Source organism: Pavona decussata, unplaced genomic scaffold (genome assembly GCF_977016875.1).
Source record: "Pavona decussata unplaced genomic scaffold, jaPavDecu1.1 SCAFFOLD_25, whole genome shotgun sequence".
Classification (NCBI taxonomy): Eukaryota; Metazoa; Cnidaria; class Anthozoa; order Scleractinia; family Agariciidae; genus Pavona; species Pavona decussata.
Genome location: NW_028145448.1, coordinates 3,072,097 through 3,094,370, shown reverse-complemented (window position 1 = coordinate 3,094,370; position 22,274 = coordinate 3,072,097). Strand labels below are relative to the sequence as shown.

At 40.5% G+C, this 22,274-nt stretch overlaps 1 protein-coding gene across 1 annotated transcript in view; it reads right to left on the bottom strand.

Annotated features, from left to right (window-relative positions):
* The window catches only part of LOC146485819 (uncharacterized), a 63,474-nt gene extending 41,417 nt beyond the window's left edge, over nucleotides 1-22,057 (bottom strand). The window contains exons 1-14 of the mRNA XM_085103174.1: nucleotides 21,429-22,057; nucleotides 18,843-19,113; nucleotides 17,420-17,563; nucleotides 16,382-16,549; nucleotides 15,722-15,862; nucleotides 14,858-15,009; nucleotides 14,207-14,400; nucleotides 13,102-13,802; nucleotides 12,699-12,839; nucleotides 8,838-9,005; nucleotides 8,358-8,498; nucleotides 7,434-7,585; nucleotides 1,687-1,859; nucleotides 929-939 (exon numbers count right to left, since the gene is read on the bottom strand). Coding sequence (XP_084959300.1) covers nucleotides 929-939; nucleotides 1,687-1,859; nucleotides 7,434-7,585; nucleotides 8,358-8,498; nucleotides 8,838-9,005; nucleotides 12,699-12,839; nucleotides 13,102-13,802; nucleotides 14,207-14,400; nucleotides 14,858-15,009; nucleotides 15,722-15,862; nucleotides 16,382-16,549; nucleotides 17,420-17,563; nucleotides 18,843-19,113; nucleotides 21,429-21,838 — 2,967 coding nt within the window. The 5' untranslated portion in view covers nucleotides 21,839-22,057. The remainder of the gene's footprint in view (nucleotides 1-928; nucleotides 940-1,686; nucleotides 1,860-7,433; nucleotides 7,586-8,357; nucleotides 8,499-8,837; nucleotides 9,006-12,698; nucleotides 12,840-13,101; nucleotides 13,803-14,206; nucleotides 14,401-14,857; nucleotides 15,010-15,721; nucleotides 15,863-16,381; nucleotides 16,550-17,419; nucleotides 17,564-18,842; nucleotides 19,114-21,428) is intronic.
* Nucleotides 22,058-22,274: the final 217 nt, after the last annotated feature.

The following is a 22,274-nucleotide window of genomic DNA, read 5'->3' as shown; positions in this document are numbered from 1 at the left end:
GCCGCGCGCAAAGCGCTCCTCCATTCAAGCGCCCGCCTGTGTTATCCATTGGTCATTTCCAGCAGTCTCCATCCCCCTCCCCGGGCATTGGTATTTTTGGCAACAAATTGGCAAATACCCCGGGTACAGCTAAAAAATGAGTTGATCTCTTTGTTTCTGGGTTTACCTTCATTCTATTGAAAGTTACTTCAAGCTGAATTAAGTGTCAAACCAGTCTCAGTTCTCAGTTATCATCTCATTCTTGTTCTCCTCAGACGTACGTAATCACGAACTTATTCTCTTTGCCGATGAACTTATCATTGTAAGGGAATGAGCATGCTATGGCGTGAATATCACGAGGTTATCAAATGCCCCCAGTTGGACTAATGGGGGAAATGCCCCACTAATACCCCAGGGGGGACGGGCACTACTGGAATTGACTGATGCGACGAGACTATTTCAATTAACCTTTCATTCTGTACATGGATAATGCTATGAACCATAATAACTTTATATACTTTATTTAAACAAAATATCAACTCTAAAACTTCAACACAATCTTGATGGGTGGCAGACACAAATTTGCCGGACTTTTTGCCGAGTAGTAGACCCGTCATGATAAACCCTTTGAAGGGAGAGAGAATCAGTGAATAAATATATACCTGTAGGAACAACACTTCCTTGAGTATGAATAAATAGGATCAAAACCCCGCGGGTGGGTGGATCCAGGATTTAATGAAATGGGGGAGGGGGGGGGGGGGGGCAGAGGCAGGCTATGGAGGTCCCGATGTGTGGTTAGGGTCGTACACACGGAAAATTTACATTGTGAAATAAGGCATTTGTCAAGTTCTCAACTTCTTGTGGTGTGGTTTGCAGCCCCCTTAACTGTTGCCCTGGATTTGCCCCTTAGCCTACCCAGCACCCCAAGCCAACAAAATTCCCTAAAAACGATTGATTCACCTCTTTGCACCTTATGCAAGACAGAGATTGAATCCCCCGAATATCTGTTGGTGAACTGTACCAAAACAGATGAGTTCTAAAGTGCTCTTGTCTCTTGCCCTATGAAACAATATGTAACTTAAGCATTTAACAGAAGTGAATATAAGATCATTGCAAATCTTTCGATACTCCTATACTCGTGGCATACGAAACGAATTGCAGCAAAACAATAATAAGTTTTATAAGCTTAACAAAAAGTTGGAAAAATTTCAAATGTGTCCGACAGGAATTATTTTACTTTAGTATTCTTTCTGTCTACATATACTTTACATCGATGTGTACTGTACTGCACTCAAACTGTTGAATAAAAATAAATTAACTGCCTCCCAAAATTAGGAGCACCACCGAGGAATGTATGACTGACTACCCTGCAATTAGGTGCTATTTCCATTTCACTAGGTTAATCATTCCCAGTAGGGAACCCTAACCCTAACCAGATCAATGAAAAAATTCAGCCTGTTCACAGGTTTTAGTTTCTCCCTCATGCGGAGTGATATGTCTCCATATTCCTTCCTTGGGCAAAAAATGCGCATTGTCCAGGATGATACATCTCTCATGTAGGTAATTTAACGGCAGCCTACAAAATATCATGTTTTTTCAGGCTACAGGTATGTGCAGAATTCATTCCTTAACATCAAACATGTACAATGACTTATTCATTGTACTCTGCTTCGGGAGAAGATGAGCTTGTTCCCCTGATCTGCAGACAGACGTCTTTAAGGCGTTCAAGGCAGACTTTCCATCTCTCGATATGGTCACACAGTCTTTCTGGGTAATCTTGACCAATAACACAGTTGCTTGCCTTCTGTATTGCTAAAGGTGCCAGCCATGGCTCGTGGATGTACTTTGTCGGCAGGGTACTAAGCTCCGGCACATGTTGTCTAGAGTTGAGAACCAGTTTAAATTAATTTCAAGACAAGAGTACAATTCAGTGTTGTTGTTCCATAACTTGATGTAAATGTATGTATTCAGTTTCGTTGTTTGCTTGTCAATTAAGGTGGATGGCATCAGCATTCCAGCACTTCCTAGTGCTTGACACTTTTATGGACAAATCTTTGTCAGTTGATTCAACAATAATGGTATCAAACAAAGTATAAGTGCTGGAAAGTGCTGGTACATGTAACGTGAGCCACCAACCTTACAGATGAAACAAATTTGGCGTTATTTCCCTCCTACAAAACAGGCTTCACATCAAGTTTTGCTTAAAATGTTGAGTGTTGTCCAATACACACAAACGGAATCCAATGGAATGGATTGGCATTCCATTAGTTCACCATTGGTAAATTGCATCTCATTAAGGGGACTTAGACTATTTTCGCTACTGTTCGGTTTGAGTACAGCTGGATTCCGTTTGTCCATTGGTACCAATAGAATGACTTGGCATTCCATTGGTACACCATTGGTGAATTGCATCTCATTAAGGAGACTTAGACTATTTTCACTACGGTTCGGTTCGAGTACAGTGGGATTCCGTTCGTCCATTGGTACCAATGGTACGATTGGTACCAATAGAACGACTTGGCATTCCGTTGGTACACCATTGGTGAATTGCATCTTATTAAGGAGACTTAGACTATTTTCCCTACGGTTCGGTTTGAGTACAGCTGGATTCCGTTCGTCCATTGGTACCAATAGAATGACTTGGCATTCCATTGGAACACCATTGGTGAATTGCATCTCATTAAGGGGATTTAGACTATTTTCGCTACGGTTCGGTTTGAGTACAGCCGGATTCCGTTCGTCCATTGGTGCCAATACAATGACTTGGCATTCCATTGGTACACCATTGGTGAATTGCATCTTATTAAGGAGACTTAGACTATTTTCACTACGGCTCGGTTTGAGTACAGCTGGATTCCGTTCGTCCATTGGTACCAATGGCACGATTGGTACCAATAGAATGACTTGGCATTCAATTAATAATAATGATAATTAATATTTGTATGGCGCAAATTAGCATGTGTATATGATCAAATGCGCCTAACAAATTGTATATGTAATGGAACACCATTAGCGAATTGCATCTCATTAAGGGGACTTAGACTATTTTCACTACAGTTCGGTTTGAGTACAGTGGGATTCCGTTCGTCCATTGGTACCAATGGTACGATTGGTACCAATACAATGATTTGGCATTCCATTGATACACCATTGGTGAATTGCATCTCATTAAGGGGACTTAGACTATTTTCACTACAGTTCGGTTTGAGTACAGTGGGATTCCGTTCGTCCATTGGTACCAATGGTACGATTGGTACCAATACAATGATTTGGCATTCCATTGATACACCATTGGTGAATTGCATCTCATTAAGGGGACTTGGACTATTTTCGCTACGGTTCGGTTTGAGTACAGCTGGATTCCGTTCGTCCATTGATACCAATGGTACAATTGGTACCAATGGAATGACTTGATATCCATTGGAACACCATTGGTGAATTGCATCTCATTAAGGGGAGTTAGACTATTTTCACTACAGTTTGGTTTGAGTACAGCTGGATTCCGTTCGTGCACAGCTGGACTCCGTTCATCCATTGGTACCAGTGGTAGGATTGGTACCAATGGAATGACTTGGTATTCCATTGGAACACCATTGGTGAATTGCATCTCATTAAGGAGACTTCGACTATTTCCACTACGGTTCGGTTTGAGTACAGCTGGATTCCGTTCGTCCATTGGTACCAATGGTACGATTGGTACCAATAGAATGACTTGGCATTCCATTGGAACACCATTGGTGAATTGCATCTCATTAAGGGGGCTTAGACTATTTTCGCTACGGTTCAGTTTGAGTACAGCTGGATTCCGTTCGTCTATTGGTACCAATGGTGCGACTGGTACCAATAGAGTGACTTGGCATTCCATTGGAACACCATTGGTGAATTGCTTCTCATTAAGGGGACTTAGACTATTTTCGCTTCAGTTCGGTTTGAGTACAGCTGGATTCCGTTCGTCCATTGGTACCAATGGTACGATTGGTACCAATAGAGTGACTTAGCATTCCATTGGTAGACCATTGGTGAATTGTATCTCATTAAGGGGACTTAAACTATTTTCGCTACGGTTCGGTTTGAGTACAGTGGGATTCCGTTCGTCCATTAGTACCAATGGTACGATTGGTACCAATAGAGTGACTTGGCATTCCATTGGTACACCATTGGTGAATTGCATTTCATTAAGGGGACTTAATCTATTTTCGCTACGGTTCGGTTTGAGTACAGTGGGATTCCGTTCGTCCATTGGTACCAATGGTACGATTGGTACCAATAGAGTGACTTGGCATTCCATTGGTACACCATTGGTGAAATGCATATCATTAACACATGTAAGCCATCTGAAACTTGAACGAATGGTCGATTGGTACCATTGGTACCAATGGTGCAAATAGAAAAGTAGTCAGTCGATTGGTTAACCATTGGAATCTGCATCTCAAAACAAACGTCATGACTTGATTATAGGTCGATTTATAAGCAAAATACCCTGATTCTTTAATGCCATGAGCCGAACCAAGCGCGTACGCATGAATATAACTCGTTCTTTAATCCATGAACCGAAACAAGCGCGTTACGCATGAATATAACTCGTTAAAAGCGCTCTCCACATTAATATAATTCGTTCTTTAATCCATGAACCGAAACAAGCGCGTACACATGAATATAACTCGTTCTTTAATCCATGAACGAAAACAAGTGCGTTACGCATGAATATAACTCGTTCTTTAATCCATGAACCGAAACAAGCGTTCTACGCATGAATACAGCTATTTTAATTAACGTTGTCAGATTAAAATCAAGCTAAAAGACAAGACCGCAATGTTTTCTGGGATTATTTTTTATGAATAATTTCATCAAAATCATCCCTGCACGTGCAGGTCATTGTACTGCTAATTACAACCTATTGTTTTCTCCAGGCATGACTGATTTTGATGAATTTATTCATAAAAATTCCACGTAAACTTTCGGTCTTGTCTTTTAACTTCATGCTTTGAACCGACAACGTTAATTGAAATAGCTGTATAACTCGTTGTTTAATCCATAAACCGAAACAAACGCGCGCGATACACATGAATACAACTTGTTATTTATTCAATGAACCAAAACAAGCATGCTACGCATTAATATTACCGGTAGTCGTTCTTTAATCCATGAACCGAAACAAGCGTGCTTCACATCAAGTACCTTGTTCATGTGTAGCGTTCTTGTTTCGGTTCATGGATAAAGAACGATCGAGGTATATTCACGTGTAGCGCGCTTGTTTTGGTTTATGGATTAAAGAACGAGTACCAGTAATATTCAGGCGTAGCACGCTTGCTTCGGTTCATTGATAAAAGAACGAGTTGTATTCATGTGTATCGCGCTTGTTTCGGTTTATGAATTAAAAAACGAGTTATATTCATGCATAGCGCGCTTCTTTCGGTTCCTGGATTAAAGAACGAGTTTTCTTATATAAACAGCAGTGAAAATGTGATATCTTTACACGTGAAGATAACATGTTATTTTCACATGTGAAAATAACACCGTTACTATGGTTACATTATAAATCACGCCTTTTGCAGCGAAAATGAAATGGTTTGGTCTTTCATTGGTGTTTGTATAATAAATAGAATATTACATGGCCGCTTGGAGATACGAAATTACTCTTCTCGTGTTGAAAAATATTTCACTTGTTCGCTGCGCTCAGTCGTGAATTATTTTACAACACGCGAAGAGAAATTTCGTATCTCCGCGCAGCCATGTAATATCCTCTATATATTAATGCGTAGCGCGCTCGATTTGGTACATAGATTAAGGAACGAGTTATATTCTGTGTGTTGCGCGCTAATGTTTTGGTTCATGGATTAAAGAACGAGTTATATTCATGCGTAGCGCACTTTTTTCGGGTCATGGATTAAATAACGAGTTATATTCATGTGCAGCGCGCTAGTTTTGGTTCATGGATTAAAGAGCGAGATATATTTATGTGTAGTGCGCTTGTTTCGGTTTATAGATCTGATAGATTAATGAACGAGTACCGCTAATATTCATGCGTGGCACGCTTGTTTCGGTTCATTGATTAAAGAATAAGTTGTATTCATGCGTATCGCACTAGTTTCGGTTTATGGATTAAAAAACGAGTTATATTCATGCGTGGCGCGCTTCTTTTGGTTCATGGATTAAAGAACGAGTTATATTCATGCGTAGCGCGCTCAGCTTCGGTTCATGGATTAAGGAACGAGTTATATTCTGTGTGGAGCGCTTGTTTTAGTTCATGGATTAAAGAACGAGTTATATTCATGTGCAGCGCGCTTGTTTTGGCTCATCTATTAAAGAACGAGGTTTCATGTGTAGCGCGCTTGTTTTGGCTCATCGTGCATTAAAGAACGAGATATATTGATGTGTAGCATGCTTGTTTCGGCTCCTGGATTTAGGAACGAGATAGATTCATGTGTAGTGCGCTTGTTTCATGTTGTTTCAGCTCATGCATAAAAGACAATCGAGGCATTTCACTTATATATCAAGGAAGATTCAAGTCATGACGTTTGTCTTGAGATCCAGATTCCAATGGTTAACCAATCGACTGACTACTTTTCCATTTGTACCAATGGTACCAATCGACCATTCGTTTTCGCATGGCTTACAAGTCAGTCAATGAGATGCAGTTTACAAATGGTATACCGATCGACTGAGCAGCTTACCATTTGTTCCAATGGTACGAATCAAAACCAATCGACTGACTACTTTTCCATTTGTACCAATGGTACCAATGGACCACTTGTTTTCGCATGGCTTACAAGCCACTTAATGAGATGCAGTTTACAAATGGTATACCAATCGACTGAGAAGCTTACCATTCGTTCCAATGGTACGAATCATAACCAATCGACTGACTACTTTTCCATTTGTACCAATAGAACCAATGGTACCAATCGACCATTCGTTTTCGCACGGCTTACAAGTGTTAATGAGATGCATTTCACCAATGGAATCCCAATCGAATGAGGAGCTTACCATTTGTTCCAATGGTACGAAGCGTAAGGCGTCTTTGACAAATGGTAATCTTTTACCAATGGTACCATTGGTGAGGGTGTTTTGACGATTCGTATCCGTTTGTGTATATTGGATATGAGTGAAAATGTTCAACTAACACTGCATTCATACATGTAATGCTGGAAATAAAGACTGATCCGCTTTTGTTTTCAAACATAATTCTTGATATCATTAATAATTCATGAAGAGGAAACAAAGGAAATCACCACCGTGGAGGAGGCTTGGAAACGTGATCTTAATTATCATAACATCTGGTGAAATTTTACTTGGAGTTTTTCTAAGAATTATTAATGGTTTTGAGAAGCTATACATAATTTGATCACAAAGGAACCTGAATAATTTCAATGATAGCAAAGATGAAGAAGGGACAGTCAACTTATAAATAAATTATTATATGCCAGCTGTTATTTCCATTCAAATCAAATCACCTTATGAAATTTCCTGATGGGTCGACTCTCTTGCCAACGTTAACTGGACAATACCATGGAACCTGTCCATGAAAGAAAGCACTGCAAGACACCCAAAGCCAGTTTCCAGCATTCAGGCTCCACTCTGAATCCAACTGCAGCTCTTCAAACAACTGAAACCAACAACAACAACAACAACAAAAAAAAAACTGTTGTTAAAGGAAACCACTGTATACATGTATGATAATGTGCTACTATGATGTGAAACTAGCAACCACCAAGTGCCTTGCCTGGATAGCAAAATACATGCTTTTGTGGGTTTAGTCATTAAGTTACCATAAAACCATTTCAACTAAATCCTGACTGTTACATGTAAGGTTCCTGGACAGTTTATTTTCAAGAATGATTCAACAAAATGTTCATTCCTTTTTACCACGTCACAGACAGTTCAAGCAGTATTCCACTGCACGCCACTTCAACAGTGTATGCTTAGCATATTTAAAGTTCAGACTCTTAGTTCTTATTCCCACTGAAGAACCCATATGACTGGGGGCCACCAATCGCAGCCTGCACATACAGCTGTCTCTTCCTGTCTCCTAGCTGCTATGGCGGTTTGCAGGGATGTAGCCAAGAACTTTATAATAAACCCAGCCAGCTCTTTTGGACTGAGTACCTTTAAAATTGTGTTTCGTTAAAATTTCAGCCAGTAGTAAGATCTCATTCAGATGGTGAAATTTGCTGATAGCCGGCTCTTGCCGACATCCCTGCATTTGCACTAATCCCAAATCAACTTATCTCCTCAAAGTCAAACAAACAGTAGGGGGGACTTCTCCTCTCAGCTACACATCCATCCATCCATCCATCCATTTTTTTCATTCATTCACTCATTCACATGCCTGGGGAGAGTTCATCATAAACTTTATGTATCACTAAGTAGAAACACACCTTGAATCCTTCTTCCCAGCTGACCCACAGGCATCCCCTGGTTAAGAAACAACCCACAGCTTGCTGAGCCACTTGATGAATCCACCCTTGGGTGCGAAGTTGCCTCATCACTGCATCAATCCATGGAAAGCCTGTCTGACCCTGAATTTCAGATTAGAGGGAATATCATGAAGTCTGAAAGTAACCACCCTTGTTACTATCAGATTAGAGAGATTTTGAATCACGACGTGACCACCTACGTTTGCTGCTTGCCATTTTACACTTCTGAGGAAAATTGAGTTGGCAGCAAAGGTCAGTATTATTTTGCACTGTTCTTGTTCGTTTACCAATTCTTTTGAGAAAATGTAAAGCAAATGCAAATCTGCAGTTTGCTGTAAACATGATCCCAAATGTCTCTAATAACAGCCATTTACTACAGTAAGTTTCATGGAGCTCTACTTTCACTACTAAAATTCAAAACTATTTCTTGACATACTGTACCTTTTTCCATGCATCAAGTGCCTCATCATTCTTCTCCCACGTAATACTGAGGGAAAGAGGATTATCAACTGCCCGGTCCATCTGGGGATTCCGACTGGCAAGGGTAAAGAAGAACTCTCTCCACACCAGCTGCCTGTACAGTGACAATGGAGGAGGCTGGCATTTCACCTGAAACAGTCAAATGTAATAGTGTCAAATACACGTTCCTTGCATTGTGGCACTGGAGATCTTTGTGTTAAGGAGGTAAAGTCCCACTATGTGCCCAAGTGGCCCACATGGCTGGAGCTTAACCCAGTTTCAGTAGCATGAAGCAACTAGGAGTATTGCTACTCCTACCTGGATGGGATGCTAGTCCATTGCAGGGTTACTCCCAACACTATGTCACTGGCACTCATTTATGCATCTGGTCGAAGAGAGACAAACTGCAGCAAAGTTTCTTGTTTAAAGAAACAACACAGCAGTGAAAAGTCTCGGAACATTGACCCTCCAATCAAGAGTCTGACATGCTGACCTCTACACTACTGAGTAAACCTGGACAAATGCATCTGTTTCCTCATGGAAGAGCTATAACAGTCACATGTAAGTTGAGAATCTTTTGACAGCCAGCGAGTGCGACTCCAAAAGATTGGATTAAATGACGTGGAACAAAATAACTATGGTAACTCACAAGGAATTCCTGCAAAAACTCTCAGGCACCTGGCAGGGGGAGATCACTGACTCCACAGAATCAAGATTAAATAAATTAAATTAAATTAAGCCACCTTTCTGGTTTCTTTTAAAGGTTGTGCTGACCACTACTGACCACTAATTGTCAACCAATCAGGGGGAGGGACAGGTTGAATATTGCGTTCTCTCCCCATTATACAACATTTGAACAAAAGTGAATTTGCAGATATTGGCCGTTTTTATACTAGAGGACGCATTATCCGTCTGGACGAACTTGGGCAAACATTTGTTGTTTGTCTGGTTATTCGTCTCTAGTATAGAGATAGCCTGCAATGCAGGCGTATTTTTGAAGCGGGAGCGCTGAATAATTCTTCGTTGCTGTCATCTTGGACGAGGAAGAGCGAGAGGGCTGGAGCGAGTCAAAAGTGACCCTACGGGAGAGGACGACTGACTGAGAAATAAAGGAGGGGGGAGGGGGAGAGGAGGGAAAAATATGCCTGCCCGCACTCATTGTTTGTTTGCAGAACCCGTACACTGGATAGACGGGGCCTCTGATTGGTGCGGTAGGTCACATATTGATTGATACCTGACAATCCACGGCAGATCCGTCCGCATGTCATTTCATTCCAGCTCCACTAGCACTGTGCTCAATGTAACCGCGTCTTTCAGAAATTGGAATATCACTTGAATTGAGCTCCGAACAAAAAGAAACAATTTTTTCACTGTTGTCGAGACAAGATGTATTGGCAGATTTTCCCACCGCCTTTGGAAAAAGCCTTACCTTTCCGTTGATGGTTCGACTGAAGGGCATTTAAATTGATTTTATCGAGCAAAAGTGCTGATGCGATCCTTGTCTGTCCGCTGAAAAGTGCTGTGAAGAAGCAACTTCGGTGGGACTAACAAAATACGGATACCGACTAAAAAGATATTGAGGATGCAAAAAACCGTTTAACATTGCTTCAGCGGAGGGGTACTGTCCGTTTTTGCGATCGCTGAAAAAGATTGATGCACCAGTTGACCAGCAGCTTTGTGTGATAACTGGGGACGACTCGCATACTGTTCAGTTGGACCGGGTAAAGGTTTGTATTTGCATAGCCCTGAATAAAACTTTGAACTGATCTGTGCTTGATATTATGTATTTGACCTTTGCGGCGCACAGCGTGACACTTGTAAATCTTCTGAAAGCGAACGCAGAGAATTAATACTAAATCTTCTGAAAGCAAACGCAGAAAATTAACTTTACTAAATTTACTAATTTGACCGTCACACAGTAGCTTTATTCTTTCATGATTCTTTTTATTTTGAGACAGAGACAACTTTCACTTTATTATGCTTGATTTCAAAGTAGAAACTTAGATCACGCGAAGTATGTGACATGACTGCACAAGCTGAGATGAATGAAGCCGGAAATGCACTGATCAAGCGCAACTATAGATAGGGGCGTTTGGCGATTACACAGGGTTTGCAGGCAGGCAGAATATCAAGCACAGATCAGTTCAAAGTTTTATTCGGGGCTATGCGAATACAAACCTTTACCCGGTCCAACTGAACAGTATGCGAGTCGTCCCCGGTTATCACACAAAGGTCAACTGGTCAACTGGTGTATCAATCTTTTTCAGCGATCGAAAAAACGGACAGTACTCCTCCGCTGAAGCAATGATAAACGGTTTTTTGCATCCTCAATATCTTTTTAGTCGGTATCCGTATTTTGTTAGTCCCATTGAAGTTGATTCTTCACAGCACTTTTCAGCAGACAGACAAGGATCGCATCAGCACTTTTGCTCGATAAAATCAATTTAAATGCCCTTCAGTCAAACTAAAAACGGAAAGGTAAGGCTTTTTCAAGGGCGGTAGGAAAATCTGCAGGTACATCTTGTCTCGACAACAGTGAAAAAATTATTATTTCTTTTTGTTCGGAGCTCAATTCAAGTGATATTCCAATTTCTGAAAGACACGGTTTCATTGAGCACAGTGCTAGTTACCCTGCGAGCAGAGTCTCCTTCGATCTTCCTAGATTAGTCGGGACTAATAATCTAGGAAGGTAAGTGTTAGTGGAACCGGAATGAAATGACATGCGGACCGATCTGCCGTGGATTGTCAGGTATCAATCAATATGTGACCTACCGCACCAATCAGAGGCCCCCTCTATCCAGTGTACGGGTTCTGCATACAAACAATGAGTGCGGGCAGGCGTATTTTTCCCTCCTCTCCCCCTCCCCCCTCCTTTATTTCTCAGCAAGTCATCCTCTCCTTTAGGGTCACTTTTGACTCGCTCCAGCCCTCTCGCGCTTCCTCGTCCAAGATGACAGCAACGAAGGATTATTCAGCGCTCCTGCTCCAAAAATACGCCTGTATTGCAGGCTACGCACAGCCTGACACTTGTTAATCTTCTGAAAGCGAAAGCAGAAAATTAACTTTACTAAATTTACTAATTTGACCATCACACAGTAGCTTTGTTCTTTCATGAATCTTTTTATTTTGAGACAGAGACAACTTTCACTTTATTATGCTTGATTTCAAAGTAGAAACTTAGATCACGCAAAGTATGTGACATGACTGCACAAGCTGTGATGAATGAAGCCGGAAATGCACTGATCAAGCGCAACTATAAATAGGGGCGTTTGGCGATTATACAGGGTTTGCGGGCAGGCGTTTTTTCGCTCTCATTTCCTGCCTGTTCCCCCCCCCCCTCCCCCTCCCCCATCCCCTGAGCCTCCTTCAAATACGCAAACTAAATTTATTATTCAGCGCTCGCCCATGAAACACGCCTGCACTGCAGGCTAGTAAAAAGACGGGCAAAGGACGCATTATCTGTCTGGACAAACCATTTTCCGTTGTGTGTCGTTCAAGACAAATAACGGAAGATAATTCGTCCAGACGGATAATGCGTCTTGTGCCCGTCTTTATACTAGAGACGAATAACCAGACGAACAACAAATGTTTGTTCAAGTTCGTCCAGACGGATAATGCGTCCTCTAGTATAAAAACGGCCATTACTATTCCCATTATTAGACATTAGCTCTAATATTATATTTATATAATGGGTGCACTTAATATGGAGCCTAGCTTTGTTGTGTGGTCCCTCGCCTTTCTAGTATTAATTTTACTGTCTATTGATAATTAGTGAGGGTGGAAGTTGTGTAAGTAAACAACATAGTAACGTCAAATGTTAAGAGTTTTAATGTGTAAATCTACCTTCACATATGCTCTGGTTAGGCGCATGTGGAAAAGTCTTGGTGACAAACAGCCAAACCGGAGGTAAGGACTCAGTTGTGTCCTGGATGGCACTAGTGCATCCAGACCTTCCTTTGGTTTCTTCAGATTTCCAACCAGAACCTTAAAACAAGGCAAGGAGGACAAGAGGGTCAGTATTATATTGCGAGTGGAACAAGAAGGCCATAAAGGCTTATTAAATGGCCTCACTTATGCCACTTATGCTCCCTGTAATATCCACACACGTTCAAACATTCAGAACATGAGAATTAATTTTCTTGACGTTTAACGACAATTTCCCACCTAGTAAAACAACTAAGGCCATACAGAGAACAGTGACAGTTTGCATATTAATATCAGTACTTAAATGGTTACTGGAGCTTACCTTTTCTTCCAGTTCTGTCAATCTTTTAAGCGCCTCCTGTTCTCCACCAATCCAGAGTTCATGTATAGTGACGTCATCTTTCTTGAAGCCAAGCTCGTCAAGCTGTGGAACAGCAAACTTTGCAGTGTGATCTGTTGCCACAGGACAAATGCATTCCTTGAACATCTCCCTGCTGACTGCATCCACAGGTTTTTCAGGTGGACCCATCTTCCTGAGCACATTTTCAAAATCTTTGAGCAACATAGGCGGCTCTCCATTGTTACATTCAATAATTTTTTCAGGGTCATACAAAGTGTGTGATGGCTTGGAGATCACCTCCACTCCATGTTCCTCTCCAAGAACAGCGACAGCCACATCCCGACGCTGCCCAAATGGCTCAGTCTCACACTCAAAAGTCAGCTTAGAAATATTCCACTCTTGGAAGAGCTTTGGCAGAACATATGTTGGCTGACCACGGATAACATGCAGCCTTGATCCACACTTGCGCAAACTTTTGTCCAGATCAGTTAGACAGTCCAAAAGAAATCTCCAGCGGTTAGCCGAGACATTGGCTGCTCTTGCACTCACTGGGTCGAGAATGTACACTGCACGGAATGTCCTACAGTTTGTGAGAGCTTCACAGAGTGATGGATTGTCATGAAGTCTCAAATCCTTCCTGAACCAGTGCATGGCATTGTGTCCCAAACCCACGTTAGAGGAGACTGCCCAAACAAAACAACAATATGACGAGAAATGATATCATTCTCACCCCTGGAATACTTGCAAAGAGCTTCGAATCACACAGGTACAAGACTCTGTACATAGCGGCAAAACTTGTACAAACAAAAGCTAGTAAACTGAATTCCAGAGTGCACATTACTTTGGGACAGCCCATCTTGCCCTCAATTAATTGAGTGATCCTCAAGGTCAATAATGACAATTTTATTGACTTTCAAAAGCAAACTGATCGCCACCAACTTGTTTGCTTTTAGTTTTGCTCAACCGTGAAATTTCAATACATGACCAGCAAAATTTCCCTCGGTAACTTTTCTCACTGCCTGGTAAGTCACAGACAAAATCATTAGCTGATGATATCTGATTATTGGTAGAAAATTACACATCTTACCCTTGCAAACAAGAGTCTGATAAACTCCTCTTAGCTTGCTCACACAGTCACGGCGAGCTTCTTGGTGATTGATTAGAGGCTGTGGGTAATCAGCACCCACAATGCAGTGTGCTCTTCTTTGGATCTCAAGTGGGGCCTTCCATGGTTCATATATATAATCATCTGGAATATCTCTTAACTCCGGAACATATTTCCTTTAAAACAGATTCGAAAACAAAAAAAAAATGCCTTGTAAGATGGTTTTAATCCAAGCCACCATAAGGATCAGTACTTTGCTGTAGTGCTGTTTATTAGATGTCTGCTGTACAAGGTTGTTCTAACTTTATGTCTGAAAGCTATTAAGTAATACATGGACCATACAGACTTCATAACTTTTAATTCAAGGATATTTTCAAGACTTTTTGAACACCATTTAACAATATTCAAGGACCCACAGTGCTCAAACCCCACTTAAGGTGCAGTTATTAACAACATAAAAAGTCAAGGCTTTTCTGTGAAGAAAATAAGTTCAAATGAGTTTACCAGGAACTGGCAAGTTTTTTCAAGGTCTTTCAAGGCACGTGTCAGCCATGCAGACTTGGTGTAAACATTTTTGCTTATTTATCAAAAGAATTATCTTTTTGTCAGTTTGACAAGATTAGCACTTGTTACCTGACATAGTGTCCCTGTGGGTCCAAATGTTCACCTAAGCCTACAGGACACATCCACTGCGGATGTTTGGAAAAGAAAGCACTACAGGAGAGCCACATCCAGCTGCCAGCATTTAAACTCCACTCGGCATCCAGCTGGTACTTCTCAAATATCTGAAAGACATTTTAACTTCACTATGAAGGCGACGTCTAGCAATGAAAACAATGAGCAATCAAGTTACTTACAGTTGCTTGACAAGTTTAGGACTAAGAAAAGCTGAAGTGCCTATTTGTTAGCCCATGAGAGCTAGTGCCTTTTCCAGCCTGTTTCACTCAGCACAAGAAGTGCTGCTTTTGCAGTGGGTGAAATTAAATCCAGTAAAGGCATCTGTTTCCAAAGGCTACTTATTTGTGCACACGGCTTCAGTCAACTAGTGCAGGTTTAACAACACACACACAAGTAAGATTTCTACCTGAAGTAACGTTGGACTTTTTTCCCATCACGCCATTTGTTTGGCAGGTCAGACTGCAGTGTACAGTAATATTTAATGACTGGTATTTATTATTATTATTATTTTCTTTTTTTTGCTTCTTGATTTGTTTTAAACTTACGCAGGTCACTAGTTCACTTTACCTGATGACCCAACCTCCATTTGCGACATAGGCGTTAAGTATTGATTGCATCAATATCACAAAGTCTGTTATCTTGCATCAACAAAATCAACTTATACATCAGAAAAACAATATTTGCAAACTATTAAGTAAACTGGCCAACACAATACTGTGTTGAACTTAATGCTACCACTAAAAGAAGTCTTTTTTTTTGGCTTAACCACTCCCAGTAACAATGAAATTAACATTTTAAATTATTAAGTGCTGGACTCACTTTAAATCCCTCCTCCCAGCAAATCCAGAGAGCTCCTCTGGTCAAAAAACAGCCCACAGCTTGCCGAGCAAGGTGAGGTATCCAGCCTTCAGCTAGCAGCTGACGCATGATGGCATCAATCCAGGGAAAACCAGTTTTGCCCTACATAAATTGGATTACAGTTCAAATGTTACTGAAAAACAAACTGGTTCTATTACTTTCACAATCAGAATGTAGAGAGATTGCTTGCATTTGCTTACACTGCAGACAAAAAATAACCTTTTTTGGCAGAGGCCCACACTTTTACCATAGCAGCTGTGCAGAGATTGGTTGTGCACGACTTTCACAATAAGTTAATTTAGGAATTAGTTGTATAAGAACTCTTATTGCATTATATTGTAAGTATTATACTGTAAGTTAATATTATGTAAGTAGTATGTTGTAAAAGAAAAAATAATAATAAAAAATAAATAATAGTATCCATTGCTAATTTCATCAATAGAGCACACAAGTTATATATTTAACTTCAAGTTGAGAAACAGAATTGATGGCAATGTTGGAGGTGCCAAGTTGAAACAAAAACCCAGTAGACCAGGCTTGTTTGATGATTACATACTTCTGTTTTTGCCTTCACCATTTGTGACAATAAGCCTCAGAACGTTGTGTAATATCCTGTCTCACCTGTTTGAATCGTTCAAGTTTTTCAGCATGCTCTTCCCATGGAAATTGCAAACAAAGGGAGTTGTTCTTCATCTTGTCAAAATTGGGATGCTGGCTGGCCACAACAAAATAAAACTCTCTCCACAAAAGTGGCAAGTGAACTGAGAGCGGCGCAGGCTTGTTATGCACCTGTGATGAAATTACAAAAGCCTTTAGACCAGTTAGCACAAAGCTCTTTTAATTAGAACCCCTAATTTTATTGGTTCTCATGAAGCACTATTGTTTTCAGAGCTAGGATCAAGGCTTCTATCGTGTGTTTAATTAATGCTCTCTCCGCCAATCTTGTGAAGCAATCAAAGGGCTTTCAGGTGGCTCGATTACACCCCCTGTAGTATGTGATGACGACAACCTCTGAAAATCTGAAATCTGGAGATTTTTCCTTGTACACCAAACCCCTCATTATCAAATCACCCCTCTCCCCCGGCAAATGGTCCAAATTGACTCACCCCACCCCCCCTCCTATTTCTTTGGTTTTTTTTATTAATGTCCTTAATGACCGATTGGATGTGAGATGCAGAAAAATACTGGAACCATGACATGAGCATGCAAATTCATCCAGGAGTTTGGTGACCCAGGAGACAACCGCATAATCCAGGAGAGTTGGAATATCTGGCTTACAACTGTCAACATAAAAGTACAAACTTGTCCCAATGATACACTATCAAGGACATGGATAACCCTCAACAATCTGGATGCTTCAACAGCTTTAGCAAAAGCAACATCTGGGCATACCAAAAATGACCTTTCTTCTTAGAGACATTAACAGACAATGCACCAACAGAATTTATAGGGAATGTGTCTTCAGCATGACCACTTGTTAATTTCTCACTAAAGGGGAGCTCTTGAGAAAATACGCAGAGTACAGGATAGTAAAAGCTATCACATTGTGGTCAGGTTATGAAAATCTCAACAGTAACTGTAATATTACGACAATCACACAAGGACAGTGCGACGCATCATCGCAGTCGTTTCATTTTACCATTTGACCTTTCACCTCACCTCCTCATAGACCTGGTTCATTCTATGGAACAGGTGCCTCACTGAAAGACAACCAAACCTCAGATATGGGCTCAACTTTGACGACTTTGGGAATGGTGAATCTTTGCTCTTCTGTGTACTCTCTACATTATTGGGCTCTGCAATCTGCATTTGACCAAGATAGTTAGAACAGGAGTTCTCCCTGCTGCACATTTAATACCCCCATTAGTGTTTAAATTACATCAAGGGGGTAGGATAAAAACTGAGAAATACACTGTAGACTAGACTCCAACAATCTCTATAGAATAATATCACCTGGCTCTAGCTTTGAAATCTAATTATTTAAGAAATCTTTCTCACAAATTAATTCTGCTCAGTATATATTGTCATTTCCAACTCCAAAGAAGAAGTTGCTTTTCATTATGTTTAGAAACTTCAAAATTTAAGTGCTAGCCACATGGGACACCTGTGGCATGACAAGAGTTGGATTACCTGTGGCCTTCATGACCCTTTAACCCATCACGCACCAGCCGTTTCCAGAGATTTTCCAAAATTCAGCAAAATTGGCAAAGTGGTTATTTCCTACCCCATGTGCAGTAAAAATACATAACTTACAGGGCAACAAAAAAAAAACCACCCCTTTGGTCTAAGATAGTTAAAATTACTTATTACAGAATAAAATACACTAGTTGCCAATTAAAAATTTTCCAAAAAGGAAACTTGAAGGTAAAAATTTCTGAAATTCCGATGAAATTTGACCTGCGCCCCACATGGGCGAAATTTGATCCGTCTCGAGAGCATGTGTTTGTTTATGCAAGATTACACAGTTGTCACGTTTTGTCAATGAAAATAGAGAGAAAAACCCACGGAGAGCTTTCCTAAATGAAAAATTTATTCAGAAAAGTCTGTTATTTAAAAAGAAACGCGTATAATTATAAATGCGAGACGAGAGACGCGCAAGCGATTTGAAGGAACTACAAGTCCATTTCAAAGTGAATTTATCGACTCGTGCGGGTCCGAAGCGCAATTTCTTCGCCGTTATTTCTCGAATTTCCGCTATCGAAACTGTTGAGCATTCCTTAGTAGTTCTTCTTTCGATTTACTATTTCGAAAAGGTGTGTTTTCCTTCGGAAAATGGCGGCTAAAAACTTAGCCGCGCGGCCCATGAGGCAACAAAAATTGAAATCGGATACCGCTTGCTGTAGACAAAAAGTTCTTTTGTCTAGGTCCCCTTAAGACCTAAAAATATATGCGCAGTAAGTGGATTCTGATTGGTCAGTCCTTTCTCAAGACAATGAGAATAGGGGACAAAAAATCCTTCTAGGGAGGGGTAGGACCCGAACGAGGAGCGAGCGCAATCGTGCCCAAAATCATGGCCGGTTTTGGCCGGCACGGTGCGTTATGGGTTAAAATCATCATGCAGCCATGAAATAACTGTGCTAACCTCCCTCTCCAAACATTTCATTCTTCTCAGCGCCTCCGTCTCTCCACCAATCCACTCTCCTTGTTCACGTTCCTCTTCATCCAATACCAATGTATCGTAAAGGGGTACTCCATACAATTCATCGTGATCATCTTCAATGGGCGTCACACAAGTCTCAAACAAATCCTGGTCCAAAACAGGAACACAGCTTTCAGGGCTACGAAGACGACTTACAAGACTTTCAAACTGTTTGAAAGTGATTGGAACATTTCCATGATTGAACTCAATAATTCTGAAAACAAAGAAATAAAGAAATTAGCCCCTATTGATCACAACATTTAGAACACATTATGCATTCAAGTATTCTTCAAGCCTTTATTAATTTTTCTGTGATCGCTTTGCCTCTGCTAAATACCATTTTCATGCAGGACCTGTTAGTAAGTTAAGGAAAAGCTGGGCTTTTCAAGCGGGATGCCCTGAGGGCAGACCATGTCTATAATTGGGCTTGGTACCTTTTATATGCGGGATGCCTGCAGGGCAGACTGTGACAAGTTTTCGGTTGGGCATCTTTTTTTTCCTTCATGGTAGCTTAAAATCTGCATTGTAAACTGATTACTGGTGTGTTACACTGCAGACTTTGTTGGACTGATTCCTAAGCGCTACCGGTAATCGAGTAAGTTAAAGGTTTGATTGTCAATTTTTACTAAACCTTTCCATCTAGGAAAGCTTTGTCTCTGTTTGTAACTTGGTTGTCAGGTTGCTAATTGGGAACCTAACTACTACACGGGGGAAAACATTTGTTGAGAAGAATACCTCAAGCTTTATACAGATGTTTTGGTCCTTAATTTTTGTCTTTAATTTGGAGACAGAAACCGTTTCCACATTGATTATTTTTTAATAGTAAACATGAGTCAGATCCCCTTATCTGTATCTGTCAGTGTTGCTCAGCGGGGTCATAACATTATCAGAAGGTCATTTCCAGTATGATTTCCAGTAACACAACGATAAAATATCATGCAGCCTCTTTGAATAAAACTATTCAATTATTTCAATTGCGAAGGGAGGATAGTTTTAAAAATCTGCAATGTGCAGATGTGCATTTAGCAATCTGTGGAGACATGTCAGGGAAAAAGGTTATTCTCCACTGTGTAATTACAAATATAATAAAAAGTTATTTCTATCATACTACAGCTCAGCAGCATAAAAATGAGTACAGCAAAGTGCAATTTTTGGCAAACTTGAACAACTTGACCTCCAAATCACCACAAACAAATAAATGAAAATGACTTGTGGAAAAAAAACTTTCTCATTGCAACTGTTCAAGTTGGGTGCTAAATGCAAGGATCTTCCTTCTATATATTCTTACAACCGCAGTTCAAATAATTTATATGTTTCATATAATACATATTCATCTGGGAGGTTTGCATTTTTCCTGGTCCAATCTTGAACCAGTAAGTAACGTTCTTTTAAGAGATCTGCATTGCCTTAGCTTTAAGATAACACATTATTCCTTTGTACAAGAAGCATTCCCATATACGTAGACCTGGACAGTTTCCCTTTAATAATTATTAATAATGGTTGTTTTGTTTCATAATAGTTTGTGGGATATTGCTGATTTGCAGCTGGTAAATTTAATTTCACTCTTTACTTGTTTGCAGCTTAGAGATGGCTACAATAAGTTTTTAAATTATTTGTTGCTTTGTTACAGTCCTGCAAGCATGATAGTGCATGCATATCATAGTAAAGAACAAGTTAATACAAGTAAAATGGATAGCATGGAACATGTTTACAGGCACTCAATCGTTTGATTATTTGTGAAATCTCCAGGCTAGCTTGGGCTGTCTGTGGCTCCAAACAGGACAGTGCCCACATAAGCAGTGTTTTTGTTTTTGTTTTGTTGTTGTTGCTGTTGTTTTTTTTTTCATGTTTGTACTTTTCCTGGCAAAATACAATGTCAACCCTGGGTTAGTGTAGAATCTAAGGTGCATTCAGTCGCCAAAGTTATGCGAAGCATTTCGAACCTTTATGCCAAGTGGATATCGAATACCCGTAGAACCTTAATCCTAAACCGGGAGAAGAAATCGTAGATATTTTGGATAACGACACTTCATTTGAACGCCAGAAGTTTTCAAAAGCCTTCGTAATTATTCTTATAAACGCCAACGCCTATGAGGCAATGTTACCACCTTAATCCAAAGACCACGATTGTGCGCCAGTGGGCCGAGCATTTGGAAATAACCGGCGTGGATTAACCTACATAAAATGTACATAAAATGTGTATAAAATGTACCTCTATATTTGTTCATACATACATAGTTCATTTGTTAACGTAGGTCAGGTCTGGAGTGTAGTGAGGGCGAGGTAGATGACATTTTGATAAGTCCAAGAGATCACAACAGTGGGGGCAAGTTACATAAGATTATAAAAACGCTCTAGACTTTCTACTTTATACCCCTTGTTCTAAAATTCGATAAAAATAAGCTTCAAGTGGCCTTAATATAATCCGCGAAGTCCGCTTCTTGAGGACTTCAACAAAACAGAAATCAAAACGAAAAATAAAAAAAAAAAACATTGCAGTAAGAGGATTCATAAACTAGCAAGTCTTACCTGTCAATGTCATACAGTGTATGAGATGCGGAGACCAAAACTTCTACTCCCTCAGATTCGAGCAGTCGCTGGATCGATTTGTCTCGTCTTAGAGGAAAAGGTTCCCCGTCGTATTCAAAAGTAACCCTCGTTATGTTCCACCTTCTAACTAGTTTCGGAAAGACCTCAATCGGTTGTCCCTTGACTATAAACAGGCGCGAGTTTAGTTCGCGTAGGTTGGCATCCAAATCGATCAGACAGTCTAACAGGAAACGCCATTTGTTTCTGGAAATATTTATCTCGTTCAACGTGTCAACATCGAGGAAAAACACTCCTCTAAACGTAGAACTGCCTTCTACTGCTTTGCGAAGGGAAGGGTTGTCGTGCAAACGCAATCCCTTCCTGAACCAATGGATGGAATGAACAGCCATAAACTGCAGAGTATTTTTGAATAAGCTTATATTTAAACGGTCGGTCCCGTCCTTTCCGTGAAATTTAGCGTATAGTGTTACCTCATAGTTTCGATGGCGCCTGCAAAGTTACCGAACAACAACGGCAATATGAGCTCTTCTTTCCACAGAAGAATTGCTACCACAAAAACATACTGCCCTTTCTTCTTCGTCGTCCAACAAAATAGCATTAAACGTGACGAGAAATACCGGCCTAAAGGGTACCAAGAAACAAAGCCTGTGATTGGATAATATCGTGCTTTTGATCGATTAGCGTTTCTGATTGGTTAAATCTAGCCAGGCGAACATCATGCCTGCTGGGTTGCTTGCCGAAGAACACGTGAAAGTACTTATATAACTAAAAAAGTCACGTTTGGCCATAAGTTAGGGGAAAACGTGGAACTTATTGTCAATGCCT